The 15,825-nt window shown below is 41.3% G+C and overlaps 1 protein-coding gene across 1 annotated transcript; it reads right to left on the bottom strand.

Moving 5' to 3' along the window:
* Window positions 1-579: 579 nt before the first annotated feature.
* Window positions 580-15,478, bottom strand: rho-6 (serine protease rhomboid 6). Its single transcript, XM_017906890.1, has 4 exons — window positions 15,215-15,478; window positions 3,196-3,366; window positions 1,713-1,868; window positions 580-900 (listed from the first exon to the last, which is right to left on the bottom strand). Exons 1-4 carry the CDS (start codon window positions 15,467-15,469, stop codon window positions 580-582), a joined length of 903 nt encoding a protein of 300 aa, XP_017762379.1. The 5' UTR covers window positions 15,470-15,478.
* Window positions 15,479-15,825: the final 347 nt, after the last annotated feature.

Below are 15,825 nucleotides of genomic sequence, written 5' to 3'. Positions count from 1 at the left end.
TCGTGGCTCTAAGATTAGGTTTCAATATACATGTATTTCTGTCCCTTCCTCACAACTCTAGCAGTTGCTCGGTTCCTTCTTCCACCTTTCAAATTCTCTTTTCCAATTCCAGAACTGAAATTTGCTGCAGGCAAGGAGCACCTCGCATTCCAGTTCCTCTTCCTACCGATTTATTCAACGTTTCCAAACGCGTGTTTCCTCTCGCGTGTGTCAACAAAGATTCGTAAGTAATCCTCGCGTCACTTCCAGCCAATCTGCATCCAGTGATACATGCAACAACTTCCTCTTGCACGGTCCGTGACATCTCGAAGCCCTTTTCCACCTTCCAGCTCGATAAACTCCCATCTCTTCCTAGGTCCCCAATCTCTAACATCGCCGAATCTTTCCTCCCGCCACGGTTTCACACGATTCCAACTTTCACCACGATAATTTTCTCCCCAGGTCCAAGTAACTTCGCAAAAATTCCCATTCCCGAGAGATTGCAGCGGGGACCTACTCGAAAACGCTCTCGGCGGCCTCCCTGATCTTGACGATGAGGAAGGACCGTCTGCAGAGCTTGACGAGCAGTTCGATCCTCTGTCAGGATGGCTTCCTGAGCTGTGGCAGCGCGATCAGGTAGACGTTTCCCAAGATGGCGCCGACTACGAGCAGCATCACGCTGATCGCTGAGAGTAGACGAACGAACCTGACGAATCTCCGGCCTCTGGCGTCTTTCTTGCTCTGATTCGGGAACACTGCTAGGCCTAACAGCGGCCCTGCTAGAGCACCGGCCACGTGAGCAGCCCAGCCTACTCTGCCGCAGCCGAGCAGCGCCGGGATTGGAAGGGACGCCACGTCCGCGCTGGCTAGCAGTAGTACGGCACCTAGACGCCAGCTGGCGTAGCGGAGTTCTCCGTGACACTGGAAGCAAGAGAGTATGAACCGGTGATTGGATGATCGGTGAGTTATAATATTTAGAAAATGGATGGTTCGCGTTCGAATGAATCTGCATGCATTGTTATTAGCTTCTGGAAAGATTCCTTTTCAATTGTATAAAAGAAGATAATCGTTGTCATTGTCGGTATATGTTTTAAAAAGATTCTTTTTTAATTGTATAAAAGAAGATAATTGTTGTCATAGTAGATAACGACTTGAAAATAGAGATCTCGCGTTGGATGGGAACGTATCATTGTTTCCTTTTAATTGTTCGAGGTGGATGAAGATCGTCGTGACACAGGAAGCAAAAAGGTAAGTTGGAGGAAGTTGGTTTGCCGGACTAAGATTATTAATTTCCGGGAAAGCGAGGTCTTGGTAAGCGACTCAACAGGCTTTCTTTCGGTTGTCTAAGAAGTGAAGAGGATTTCTCTGACACTAGGAATAAGAAGAGAGGAATAGGTGACTAGGAGGAGCGAGTTGGAGAAAGTTGGATTGCGATGTACCGAGATTATTAACTGCTGTGGAACGAAGGTTTTAGCAGCAGAGTTGGAAGGTTTTCTTTCAATTATATAAAAGGCAAGGGAATGTTCGTGACATTTCATAGAAATACGAAAAGACTAGACTCCTGCGTTGGTCTGTTCTTGAGGATAATTAAATTGTCCGAGACGTAAGTTGAAAGGAAAAGAAAGAGGAAGAAGAGAAATTAAATGGAAGTAATTGCAGGATGGAACGTGCAATTTTACATGTGGACACGTTGTTTTGATAATAATTACGGGGAAATAATATTTCCAACTTACCAAGTAAAGATGTGCAAGATGACTAGTAAGTAGAGCATAGACACCAGCTGAAGCACCCACCAGGAAGAGACTGGGTTGAAGCAGGGACGCACCTAGAGCTCCGCACACGCCACCTCCTAAGTAGATAGTTGCCACTCCTATTCGACCCTGTTCCACCTACGATCACCGACAATCTTTTTCTTTCGACACGTTTTGCAATAGTTCATCGATAAGCACAGTCCTTTCTCCCTTATGTGCATCTCAACTACCTAATCCTTTCGATACAGTGGCTATGCTACAAACGTGGTATCAGTATGTCAGACAATCTCAATGCGAACGTACTCTGTTTTACTAAAGTTACGAATCGATATGGAATTCGAATGGGTGACTATAGTCATTGTCAGTACACAATGAGCGTTAGACATTGGATAACTATAGTCGTCGTCAGTATACAGTGAGCGTCAGACATTGGATAACTATAGCCGTCATTAGTACACAGTGAGTGTCAAACATTGGATGTCTATAGTTAGCATTACTACACAGTGACCGTCAGACATTGAGTGTCTACAGTCGCCATTACTATACAGTAACCATCAGACACTGGGTGCTTACAGTCCCCATTAGTAGACAGTGAGTGTCAGACAGTGGACAACTATAGTCGTCGTCAGTATACAGTGAGTGTCAGACATTGGATGCCCATAGTTAACATTATTGCACAGTGACCGTCAGACATTGGATGCCTATAATTAGCATTACTATACAGTGACCGTCAGACATTGGGTGCCTACAGTCGCCATTAGTATACAGTGTGTGTTAGACATTGGGTGCCTAAAGTCGCTATTAGTACACAATGAGTGTCAGACAGTGGGTGCCTACAGTCGCCATTAGTACACAGTGTGCGTCAGACAGTGGGTGCCTACAGTCGCCAGTTGTACACGGTAACCATCAGACACTGGGTGCCTACAGTCCCCATTAGTAGACAGTGAGTGTCAGACAGTGGACAACTATAGTCGTCGTCAGTAATACAGTGAGTGTCAGACCTTGGATGCCAATAGTCACCATTAGTACACAGTGAGCGTCAAACGTTAGGTGCCTACAGTCACCAATACTATACAGTGAGCATCAAACGTTAAATGACTATAATACATCATCGTCAGTACATAAAGCGTCAAATATTTTCTAATCATAGTCACTCCACAGTATCGAAAAGATCAGAAAACCAGTAGTCAGCACAAAGAAGACACCTATCACCGACTAGATCTCCGAAGAAAAATGAAAGAAAATTTAGACAACGCGATTCGTCGGTTCTCCACGGTATTTTCCAGCGACTTAAATTCCACCCCCGACGCAGCATTCTTTTGGTAGCCTCCGTTCGATCCGCAGCCGCATCGGTGAACGCGATCGATAGGTCTGCCAAAGGATACACTTTGCGGAGCGTCGCGAACGGAAAAAGGGGACGGGCCGCGAGCGGCTGGCTGGCCAGCAATTAGTCTGATTAACTCACCTCGAGCGGAGTGGCCAGCACCAGCTGGATGACCACGTTCAACGCAAGGTGCAGCGCGTTCGAGTGCAGCAGCATGTACGAGGCGAACCTCCAGCCTTGCACCCTCTGACGGGGGTCGTAGACCAGCCACCTGCGCAGCGTCGCCTCGTCTCCCAGGCAGTGAACGGCTATCTGTCGTCATCCAGAATGCGTTTCAGCACGGGGTGTCGTGATGTTCGATGCACAGGGTGTGTCATAAATAATGAAACGTGTTCCAGGGGTGAGTTTAAGCAAAGCTTCGGGCACGACTAGCTAGACAGCGCGTGTGGACTGTGGTTTCGTGATTTCGGTTCGTTCTGGTGGTTATCGGGGGTAGTTGGGTTGCGTGTACAGGGTGCGACGATTTATCCACGAGTTCACGCGAGAGAAAAATTTTATTCCAATTGTTACCGAGAAAATTGAAATTCTTGAGATTCGTCTTTGGATACTACGAATTTAAAGTACGATATCTGGGCAACAAAAAATCGTACGTCCATTTTTCTATAGTCGTTGTAAAGGGGAGACTTTGCTCTTTAATATGGTTGCAAAAAGAAAGCCCAGAAAAATTTATTACAATCCATGGAGACGCCCGAATCTGAAGAATTTTCGTTAAAAAATGTACCTGTATTTTCCCGCTCCACGTTCGAACAAAAAATTTTTACGGAAAAAATTGAGACAGGGTGCACAAAGCAGAGGCTTTGCCCTTTATAACGAGCTATAGTTCACCTATGTGCGATTTTTCTTAACGAAGTTACAACGGCTCAAATTTCGACAATTTTTCAGCCCGAAATTAGTGATAGTGTAGTTTCTATGTATGACATATAGGTGACCTAAACTACTTAAAACATTTACTCAATGCGTGATCTATGTCACTTGAATTATTTCTGACATTATGAAGTTATATTATTCGATTAATATGCCTGATCAATCGCTCACGCTTACTACTTCAATTACGTCTGAATTAAGGCTTGGCTTAAACTACTTAAATTACGTCTGATCATTTACTGATCTATACCTGTACCTAATATACAGTTAGTTTCATAAGAGATGAACACCGTTTTACGAGGCTAATTGAATTGAAACTGAAATAGAAAAATGGAGTACCAGAACCTGATTAACAATCGTAATTTTAATTATATAATTACTATCCGTCGAAGTCGGAATGTACAGGCTGCTTCAAAACAAATGAAAATCGGCACGAGCTAAGGGTCATTGTCGGGGATAATCTAGTTCATAATTCCACTACGATTAATATACGATATCAATGCAGAATTAATTAACCAACGGCAAAATCATCAAATAATCCCCGTAATTTGGTGAAATATTCATCGGTGCCGGAAAATTTCGTGGACCAGCCTATATCTCGGCGAAACGTCCTCGGTATTTAAAATCGTTCGCGATTATTGCTATTACTGCGAAAAGGACCGAGTACTGCGTCGCGTTTCATGAAAATTCCGCTGTTCATCGACTGGCCAAAGGAACAAAAACTCGAATACGCATTATCGAACGAACATCCTACCGAATAATTAATTCCATTCGCGTATGGAAATTGGACCGGGCGAAATGGTAATTAATCAAAACTGCTTGCTTAATGCCGAATAAACCGGCGTCGTTGTCAGCCTTTAAATAACGAACGATCCGAATATCCCGGATTATAATGAATGACAATTGACACCGTAATACACGCTGTGAACCCCGAGAAAAGATGCTCTATTGCGGTGAAATCAGCTTCGTAATTTGTCCATTGTCAACGAAATGCCAATAATTAACACGATTATGGGAACGAAAGGAATTAAAATTTCGAATTTTTTAAATTCCATCGTGAAACCATCATAATGGGAGAAGAATACCGAGTTTTCCTTTTTCCTAATTCAAGACTAAGAATATTGAATTAAATTTTCTTTATCGCTATAAAAATTTAAATGATAAGTTCCATATTGTCCCATATTATTTAATAATTATACCATTGCACTTTCCCTTTTACAATTTGTCAATATTAATATTTTACTTTACTTCCTTTAAAAAAAAAATGATTCAAATGTACGTTTACAAAATGCTGCATAAATATAGGCAAAAGAGTTGAAAATCATAGAAAAATGTGTCTAAAAATCGGAGAAGAAGCATTCACCTAATCACATATATAATTCCAACAGCACGAGCCACCCTATACAAATCACTATATGTCGCAAAACCTCTCCTCGTCTCATTATTCAAGAACTTCTCCCTCTCGATAGCAAAACCGGAAATTCGAGAGCACACAGCCATGTATCAAAGCTTCCGTGGCCATTTTCACAGCACATATTTACGCGGCAGTTTATTCGGGAATTACGACGAGCCTGGAGATCGCTGGACCACGAATTCTCGTATCTTTTCCGCCGTTCTGCCCCTACTGCCACGATCTTTTCGCCCCATCCCGCTGAGAAACCCTCCCTTTTTGCGTCTGGACCGACGTGTTCGCGCCTCAGACAGCGACAGGGGTTTCCCGCGCGTAAATCACCCAGCAGCCGCGGATACGCTTTTGGGTCGAGCTTTCACTGGCGTCCATTTTTGTGTACCCGTTTCCACGTTGCGTGACTCTTCGTTTATATTTAATCGTCTGAGTGGCGGAACTTAAGGGAAAAATCTTGTAGGAACACGGCGACTGGACGTAGCTTGGTTCACAGCGGCGTCGCCAGATGGCGCGAGTGAGTTCTGGTCACTTTAACCTCTCGTGGACGCTGTCGTCTATTTGACTGAATTTTTGTGATCAACGTACTCGAAATCGAATAATGCATCTCTTCTCGCAGTGAAGAATAAATTATAATAGAATACAATATATTCCTTTAATTCCTGTTTTAATATATTTTGATATATCTTTTATCAGGTTTGACGTATTTAATAATTTTAATTAATAATTAAAATACTTAATATTTCCTTTCATTTTGGTACGTTTGATGTAGTTTTATTGTACATTTCGATATCGTCTCTTCTAGACAGACTTTTGTTCTATTGTTGGCTATTGTTTCTTGGTTTCCTGGTCCAGGGAGGTGTTTATTCGAGGGAGAAATCGGTTGGATTGGTTCTTAGGTTCGTTCTGCAGACTGTTTACTCGAGACTTCTGGCGCAGCTGGCTTAGGTTTCGTTTTATTTTTATTTTAATTATACACCGCGGCATTATGGACCATGGTGGTTGCTTGTAGTGGTGGTTTTTGCAGCTGGTTCAGATTGCAGGGTCTGACGAGATGATTTCGCGGCAGAAGATGTTTCTCATTAACACTGAAACTACCGACCCATAATGTATACTTAAATATTATGTACGTATATACACGTAGATACCAGTAATTAAAGCGTTATGACGAAAACGCTTAGCTGCAGCCAGGACCAATATTAATTTCGACAAAACCTACGTGTTTTCATTAACCGCGGACACAAAAAGCTTCAAATTAATTCACTTTTTCCCAACACAAAATTACCAAGTCTCTCAATCGTTCTCCTCCAAACACCTTTAGCGAATTCTAATTGAAAATAAAAATTTCCTCTCAACAAGATTAACGGCTTAATAATTAATTTTCGTTATTTTAATTTCGTTATTTCATCGGTTCACGCAACTATCTGGAATTTCTCCGAAAAATCAATCGCAACTAGCCACAGCTGTCAGGAGCATTTTTAAAATACATTTCGACGGGAGAGACTTCTCGTTTCGTTCTCGTTTAATTTAACCACTTGCGCTAGAAAGACGTGCCACACACGTCGAGATGCTTTTGTTCCAAAATCGCCAGCGACGTGTACTCCACGTCGATAGGCATTTATCGCAGAAATAAAAATGACGTGGGCTGCACGTCGGCTAACAACCAGATCGTTCGTTTCTCGAGCTACAGTTGCACAGCATCGCACAGTGCCATCGATATCTTGGAAATATTTCACAATCGATACATGTCAATCGATACGAATCATATCAATGTGACACCTTACCGCGTGTTATACTGTAGCGCATGGCATCGCAACCGTGAGTTTATTGGTAGCGCGAGTGGTTAACCTTCGTCTCGATTATTTCCGAACTCATTACCCCTTCGCGAAATAGACGAGAAAATTTGTTTAAGAACAATGGTTCCTTTGCGAGCAAGGGATTTAACGACGCACACTCGAGCGTGAATCGCGACTTTTAAAGAACCCCCGTCGCGAATTTCACGAGTACAAATCGACGTGCCCGGACGCCAAATAAACAGCTTTTCCAATTATTTCACCGATCGTGTCTCGCGGCCCCCTCGAGCGAAATTATTCATAAAACGAATTTCCCCGCCATTTGTCGAGGACGGTCGAATAAATTCGCAGAGGACACGGAGCACGTCAAAACATCCGCGAGGACATCAATTCTTTCCGTGCATTTCAGCCCCCTTTTTTTCCTCTTTCAGACCGAAACTGGATCGTTGTCGAAGGCATATAGTTGTCAGGCGAGGAACACCTGTCGTTGTCCAACGATTTCTCTCGATTCCGTCGGGCTATGATCGCGCTGGATCGAGATTAGTCGCGCGATCCGATCATCGGAGGCAATAAATCCGAAAATTCGCGTGTTCAGGCGACGACGTGATGGGTTTGATTAAAAATTATCGGATATTACGAGCGTGGAATAACGAATAAAGAAAGGATCTCGCAGAATCTTTAATTAAACAATTTTAGTTTGGGGAAGAGATTAAAAATGAATGTCGAAAAATTTTAAAATCACTATACAACGATTCTGTTATTCTTTGCATACTAACATTCAATTTACGATTAATTTCGATTTTATATCGTCTATTTATTATATCATACTCCGTTTGAGTTAAGAATTACACGAGTTAAGAATTTTATACAATTTAATTCGGTGGATGTACTATAGGATAATAATTCAATGTATTATAGGATGAGAACCACTGCTAACACTGTAATAGGAAGAAAAGTATCGTAAATTTGTCGTCGATGCCTTTAGCCACAGAAAATTTCAGTGGATGTACTGTAAGATAATAATTCAATGTACAGTAGGATGAGAACCACTGCAATGGGAACAAAAATAGGTATCTTAAAATTCGTCTTCGATGTCTTTTAATCAAAGAAAATTTCAAGTTTCGGAATAATAACTCGATTATTATTATTATTTCACGAGTCTTCGATCAGAGACACAAAATGGCCACTGAGAATGGCCAGTGTGGCAGACTTTGAAGCATAATCGTTCGTGGCTCTAGTCTATCGTAACAACAGACGATTCGGTAGGAAGCTCGTACAATGCTTTACTTGTGTTTCCAGTTTTTATCGCGAAATTTTATTTCCAGGGCGGGAGATTCAGTCCGGGAAAGAAAAAAAAGGTAAAATAGAACTTGCAGGAAGTATGGTCACTGTTGTCGAGATATCGCATTGGTGGAAAGAATAGCAAAGTCGGCGAATTGGTCGCGTGCCAGTGAGCAGTTTTTCACATTGAATAAATCGTAAACTATCGAACGCACGTGGAAACAGAATATGGCTTCGATATTTCTCGATTCGTCTGCTCAACTATCGAATCCGTGTACTTACTATTTGATAGAACAAAATGTTCAGAAGCTTATTAGAAAATATTCCTTAATAATAGAATTATTAAAGTTGTAATATAAATAAGAAGAGAAAAATTTTTAAAAATTTAATAAAAGGTGATGAGAGTATTTAATGAAATTTCGGATCACCATTTTTGTTAAATTACGAGTAACGAATGTGAGTAATTGAATATATTTTTGGTAAGCAAGTTGGTTTATTATTTAAGTAATTTATCGAGTTCTTTGAGTCGGAGGAAACAAGATGGCGGCCGTGACGCGCTCTTCGCAAGAAGATGGAACGATCGACTCTTCGACGCTGCATCGTTTCGTCGTATCAGAACCTTTCATTAACCTGGAGAAAGTTCGTTCCAGTTTTACAACCTCCCATTCCAGTCTCCAACAATTTTAAGTTCAACCATTTTAGATCGGACGCGATTTCTTCCTCTAATTATTATCTTTCTGATCCCACCTCCAGGCCAATCCGCCATTTTTGACTTTCACGTTCATCCCACGATTTAGATATACATGTACATGCTCGATATCAAAATTCCCTGTCTGTATTTAGGATTCGCAGAAACTTTGAGAGCATGTCAATTTGTTTAAAATTGTTATCTGAATTAGTTCTTCTTTTTATTATACTTTTATCCAGCTCCTTATTTCCAGTATTAATATGTATACTTGATAAATTACATAATTATTATTCTTCATACTAGAGTAATAAACAATAAACAATAAATAATTAACCTTGTTAACCAATCATCGTAGAGGAATTTTACGTGGAAGTTAAAAATTCGAAGAATTCGAAGAAAATTTATTAAAAATCTGGCAACAGGTTTAATCTTCCACTTTTACAGTCTTAAACGGGGCAATCTGTGCCAATTTTTGTTTGCCGATAGCATAACTCCGATTCAAAAATATTGTTAATCAATCATTGCAAAGAAATTTTAAATGGAAGCCAGAAATTCGAAGAAAATTCATGGAAACGCGGCAACTGGTTTAATTTTCCGTTTCTACAGTGTTAAACGTGGCAATCTGTCCCAATTTCCGCTCACCGATCGCAGAATTCCAATTCAAAAATATTATTAACTAATCATTGCAAAGAAATTTTAAATGGAAGCCAGAAATTCGAAGAAAATTCATGGAAACGCGGCAACAGGTTTAATTTCCCGTTTCTACAGTCTTAAACGTGGCAATCTGTTCCAATTTCCGCTCACCGATCGCAGAATTCCAATTCAAAAATATTATTAACTAATCATTGCAAAGAAATTTTAAATGGAAGCCAGAAATTCGAAGAAAATTCATGGAAACGAGGCAAACAGGTTTAATTTTCCGTTTCTACAGTCTTAAACGTGGCGATCTGCCCCGATTTTTGTTTGCCAATTGCAGAATTCCAATTGAAAAATACTGTCAAAATACTGTAATCCATAAATTCGAAGAAAATTCATGAAAACGCGACAACAGGTTTAATCTTCCTCTTCGAAAGTCTTAAACGCGGCAATCTGTCCCGATTTCCGTTCGCGGATCGCAGAATTCCGATTCAAAAAACGGAGCGATCAGCGTCGATTCTGCTGGTGTTGGAGAGTTACGAGTTGCCGGGAAGTTTCTAGTGATTTATCAGAGCTCTCTAACGAGCTATATTTACAGCCCCGAGCTTTTACTTCTGATTTATCGCGTTCGTTATCCTATCTCTACCGGCGGCCGTTGTACGCGAAGAACGCGGAACAACCGTGGCGCGATTATTGCCGAAACGGAAGTGGACTTTTCGGCTGGCGTTCCCGACCGGATATCGCCGCTTCCGCTATCTCAGCGTTTTCATTAAAGGCCCACGCGGCTGGAAAGCGTTATCGTTCGTTCCATCGCGCGGAACTGGACGTGTACGCCGATTAGATTCCGCCCTGTTTCGACCAATCAGCCACCGTCCAGCATCAATTTTGCCACAGGAGAAAGGAAGACCGAGAGAGAGAGAGAGAGAGAGAGAGAGAGAGAGAGTCGCTTCCGGGCTCGAGACCCCTGGAATACAGCTCTATCGCTGGAAGAACGCGAATTTTACTCGATTTTTGGATTATTCCTCGAGGCTGGTGAGTTCATCCCTAAGATGAACGATAGCGATCGGTATTAGGCTACCACTATTACATCGATTGATAGAGAAAGATGAAATATCCCGTTTCTTGTGACTTTAGAATTTCAAGATATGATTTTATAGGATCATTTATTTTATAGGAATTCTTGAAAATATTTTATTTCGGTTATCCTGGAATTTTTTATTTCTTCATTTCCTATTTTATGATCCCCTCTGGGGGTCTTCGAGATGTTATTTCTTAGGATTATTTGTCCCCTGATAATTCTACGAGGATTTTTCTGTGGTACTGTGTTGCTCGTCCTTGTTTTCTTGATAATTTTGGCACATGGCTCTTCGGGATTATTCAGTTGATGAAAATTAGTTATCGTGGAAGAATCTTATTCGAATAATAAATACAATTACTGTAAATTCCATTCGTTAATGAATAGTCCACAGATTAGTCTTCGATATTTTCAACGATTTCAGGGATGAGGGAATTTTTAAATGAAAAATTGGAGAAAGCGAGGGACGATCCTCAAGAATCTATTTTAATAATGCAAGAATGTAGGATATCTTTAGACTTTGCCAGGTATGGAGGTCCCGTTAGAGTCTGGCGGCCAGATGAGTCTCGGGAAGTCGGGGCCAGGCCACGTGAGGTAGCCTCGCTCAACCCCGGTTTTCCCCATTGTAAACCGGGGGTGCCGCGTCCGTGGGCACCTCTCGGGAAGGGTCCCCGCGTGGGTGACCCTTCGGAGAGCCTAACCTGAAGGAGGAATCCCTTCCACCCCAGAGAGTTACGTGGGGGGAGTTTCCTCCTCCTTCGGGGGAGGTCCTTGCCTTCCAGACAGGCTTAAAAGGGTCCGCTCTGGAAGAGAGAGGGAGAGTTGAGAGACAGTAGAGAGTCGAGAGTTGAGAATAGAGTAGAGAGTTGATAGCTTCGTGAGACAGTGCCGTTTAGGGAGTCCCTTCGGGAGAGTTCGGTTTTAGAGAATATTAGGTCAGTGCTGACTGTGGCGTCGTTACATTAGTGAACCCCGTTAGAATCCCATAAGTGGGATTACTAGTTCGTTTCGGGTTTTATTACAATAATAAATATAATTACCCCAAAATGTACCTGTTTCACCTTATCAAAAGCGTTCCGGAAATCTCGGAGGATAGAATTCGGGACGCTGCAACAGCTTCTCTACCCGGGAACACCCCTAATCTCCGTCGTTCCGTCGATTATGGTGGCGAAATACGATCTTGGAATCGGGTACCGCCGTTCTTTTTGCCGCCTCATTAACTCCGTCGACAGCGTTAACTCCTGTTTTATTGCGCGAAACTGCGAGGGAAGAGGGGTGCGTTTAACCTGGCGGGTTTAACTCGGCGCATTTTATCCGCCACGTTCGCTGCTCGTACCGACCAGCTTCCGGAAGTGCTCGAATAAGCTCTCTGGAATTATTATCGAGCCAGAGAGAAGAATCCGGCGAAGGAACGCGGGTGTACGAAAAAGAAAGGCATAGAGGAGTCTGAGGCACGTCCCTTCTCCTTCTTGCACTTCCGCTTTCGCTTCTTCTCCCACGTCCTCGTCTTCGTTTTCTTCTTCCCTCGGAATCGTTCTAGCAGCAGTTTCTTGAAATACCGGTACGATATTCCCCCGTGAACTCGTGCGAATAATTGAGAGAGATTCCCATCAGACTCTCCGTCCTTGTCCCGGCAAGGCTCGACGACGCATTAGCTCGGCTAATGGGAAATTTTTCCGGCCCGGACGAGCCGGCGTACACGCTTTTCGGTGCATCGAGTTTCCCGGCCCCGCCGCTACACGCCGGATAATATCGACGAGGATTCCTGCTTCCTAGCTTTCACTCCCGTCTATTTTCTGTCCCATGTTCCCGCGTTCAGGATTCTTACGCGATATTTCAGGGAGAAGTCTTAGCGGAGAGCGGCGACCGAGCGTAGCTGCCTTGGTTCGCCGCGGTGGCGCCAGATGGCGCACGCGAGTACTGGCCACCTTGGCCTCTGGTCGACGCGGGAGTATAGAGTATTTTAGAGTATTATATAGTCCACTGAATCTTCGTGGTTAATGTACAGGAAAGCATTTCTCTGATGAAATACGAAGAATAAAGGCACGAATTGTTTTATTGATTAATTTTAATAATTGAAAATTATAATTTTAATAATTACTTGACATTCCTCTAATACATCAAGGGAGAATCGTAGAAGCAGTATTTTTGATAATTTTGGATACATTTGTATCGATTTATTTGAAAATTGGAAAAGTGTGCAATAAAAATATAGAATACTGATATATAAATTGAAATACAGACAAATTTTTGTAAGTTTGCCAAGATCCGAAAAATCAAATAATATGTATACGCGTTCCCCTGATTCGTTCTTTTTCAATATTTATGGAAATAATCGCGTGTACATATTTGAGTCATTTAAATACTGCACATTATGAAATTGAAGAGAAAATTCCGACTGAATATGCCCGATTAAATATGCCCCATTAAAATCACTCGATTTGAGCAAACATGTGTGATATCGGAACGGCTGTTTGAATTGGATACGGTTAAATATTTGAGTCGAAGAAATTCCTCTTATATCCCGAATCCGTTTATCTCGATAATTAGAGAAGGAAAAATTCTGCAGCCTCGCTTCCCAGAAATCGGGCTTTATCGCGAGATTAATTTCCAATTTCGTGGAATTTTCCGGAGATAACAATCGCACGAATTTTCCGAATAAATATCTCAACCTTCCCCACTCGACTAATTTAATCGCGTTAATCTAATCTCCACTCATTTCATTGCGCAAAAATTCGTTTCTAAAATCGTAAATTTTCCTTTCCAAAATATTTTTCTCCTCGAAGAAAATTTTCTTTACGCTTTTGGTATTTAGAGATCACGTTATACGACTTATGGCATTACAATGAGAGCAAAGATACGAAATTTCAACATCGCGATATATTTTTACAGCTCATATGACAGATAATTTAACAATAAAATGGCGGATAAATATCACGAGAGTGTTAGAGTCGCAACTATCCCTCCAAATTCTATAGAATATTTCCATCAAGGATCGATCGAAGCCTTCACCGTCGTATCAATTTTCCACACTTCCGGATTAATTTCCATCCGTAAATTACACTCGCAGTTTGCAAGCCGTTCAAAAACATTCCTCTCTGACTTCGATCGATCGCCAATTACAAATCACACCGAGATCTCGCGAACCATCCAAAAACACGCTCATTCCCAAATCAAATTACCCTAATCGCGAGTTCCACTCGAACCTCGTTATTCATTCTCCAGCACCCTCTCCGCCGACGCGCATCTCTCTCGCGCACACGCGCGTAATTCCGAATTCTCCCTATCCAATAAATTTATCTACGGATTTATCCACCGATAAATCTACGGTCAACTCTTCTGTAAGACGCTTAATTTGTTCCGTGTTAAATTAAATTTATCGAATCTTTAATCCAAATATACCCTGGTTCCATAATATTACTTGATTCTACTGTTAAACAAAATTCTTTGATGCATGTCACCGTCCATTTTTAAATTAATTCCAATTTTAATATTTGGCAAAATACAGTACATTCCCTTCAAACACACAGTATATGCCATTCTGTGAAACGTAAAAGGGTTTTAATGCATTCTTCTCCAGATATTTATTCGATATGTATGCACTCGTAACATTTATATTTGTTAGATTTAATAATTAAAATATATGGGTTAAATTGAAACGTTTAAATATGCAGTATATGACAAGAAAGAAATTTCGAGGTTGTGTTAACCCTCTATGGGCCCGTGTAACTTTCAAGTTACATGCTGATGTATGGGTATTTTATGAAATACTGCATTTAACGTTATCGTCTTGATCACTCCAGTTCGCGATTTTTCTTTCGATATATTTATAATTATTTTTACAATACCTCCCGTGGGTCAAATATTTGTTGATTTTATGTTACGTACAATTTTGATAGTCAAGAAAAATATGTATTCGGCCCATAGAGGGTTAATAAAATTAAAAAATAATTCCACGTTGTTTACGATATTTATTAAAGAGTACATTCATTGGAGATATTGACCGTGGTGGCGCTAGTGAGTTAAACGGAAAGCCCTCTTAAGACTGTCGTGAGCAACAAAACACGAATTAACGTAATATTGGAACTTCCTATCTCTTATTTAACGATGTTTCTGACTAACATTACACAATGCTTAATATCTTTTGCGACTATACCTAATATATTTGTAATTAACATATCGCAAATCCTGCACGTATCGTTGAATTATGTTTCCATTTCATTCGTTTTCTCTGCTAAACACGTCATTATTGTTTCAAAGTAGTGTAAATACTATATATTTACTTATGAAAGGCTGTGGATTGTATCTCCGAGTAAATTCTTCATCGTTTCTCTATCGACGAATTGACATTTCAGACTTACCTCTATGATGCTGATGCAGATCATGAGATAGGGCGGTCGTATCCGGAAGTTGGGCTTCCTGGGCGGCAGCGGATGCCTGGGCGTTGGTCTAGGCGTGACCTCGTCATCCTTTGTCTTCTTGTACGACGAGATGACGATGATCGGCGATTCCGGGGAATAGGGCGAGTCTGGGCCGGAATATGTGGTGTCGGTGCAGTCCGACGAGATCGTCGACAGTGTTGGAGAGTTCTCCAGCAAAGCTGCCTCAACGTCCATGTTGACCTCTCTGAAAAATAGATCATACCCATAAGAACGATTAAGAAACTCGAATATTTAATTTCCGATTACAACCAGTGATCAAATTATTTCCAATTTAAAATACGACGAAGGGAATAATTATTTTTATTCGAATCCTCTGAGACCAATGATGGGAAAAGATAAGAATGATTATAATAAAAAGTAACTGGGCTCTCTTAATTCTTTACAGGGATGATGGAACGAGTAAATTCTTTTTACTGGACTTTTCGAATTCCACGAAAACAGGGATGATAAAGTGAACGATGTTAGCTTCCTACTTTGGGTAACACAGATTTTTAACTTCCTCGAGAAATGACGAGAGACTTTACCGAGTC

Source organism: Eufriesea mexicana, unplaced genomic scaffold, assembly GCF_001483705.2.
Source record: "Eufriesea mexicana isolate 0111107269 unplaced genomic scaffold, ASM148370v2 scaffold6328, whole genome shotgun sequence".
NCBI lineage: Eukaryota > Metazoa > Arthropoda > Insecta > Hymenoptera > Apidae > Eufriesea > Eufriesea mexicana.
This window is presented reverse-complemented; position numbering and strand designations above follow the sequence as displayed.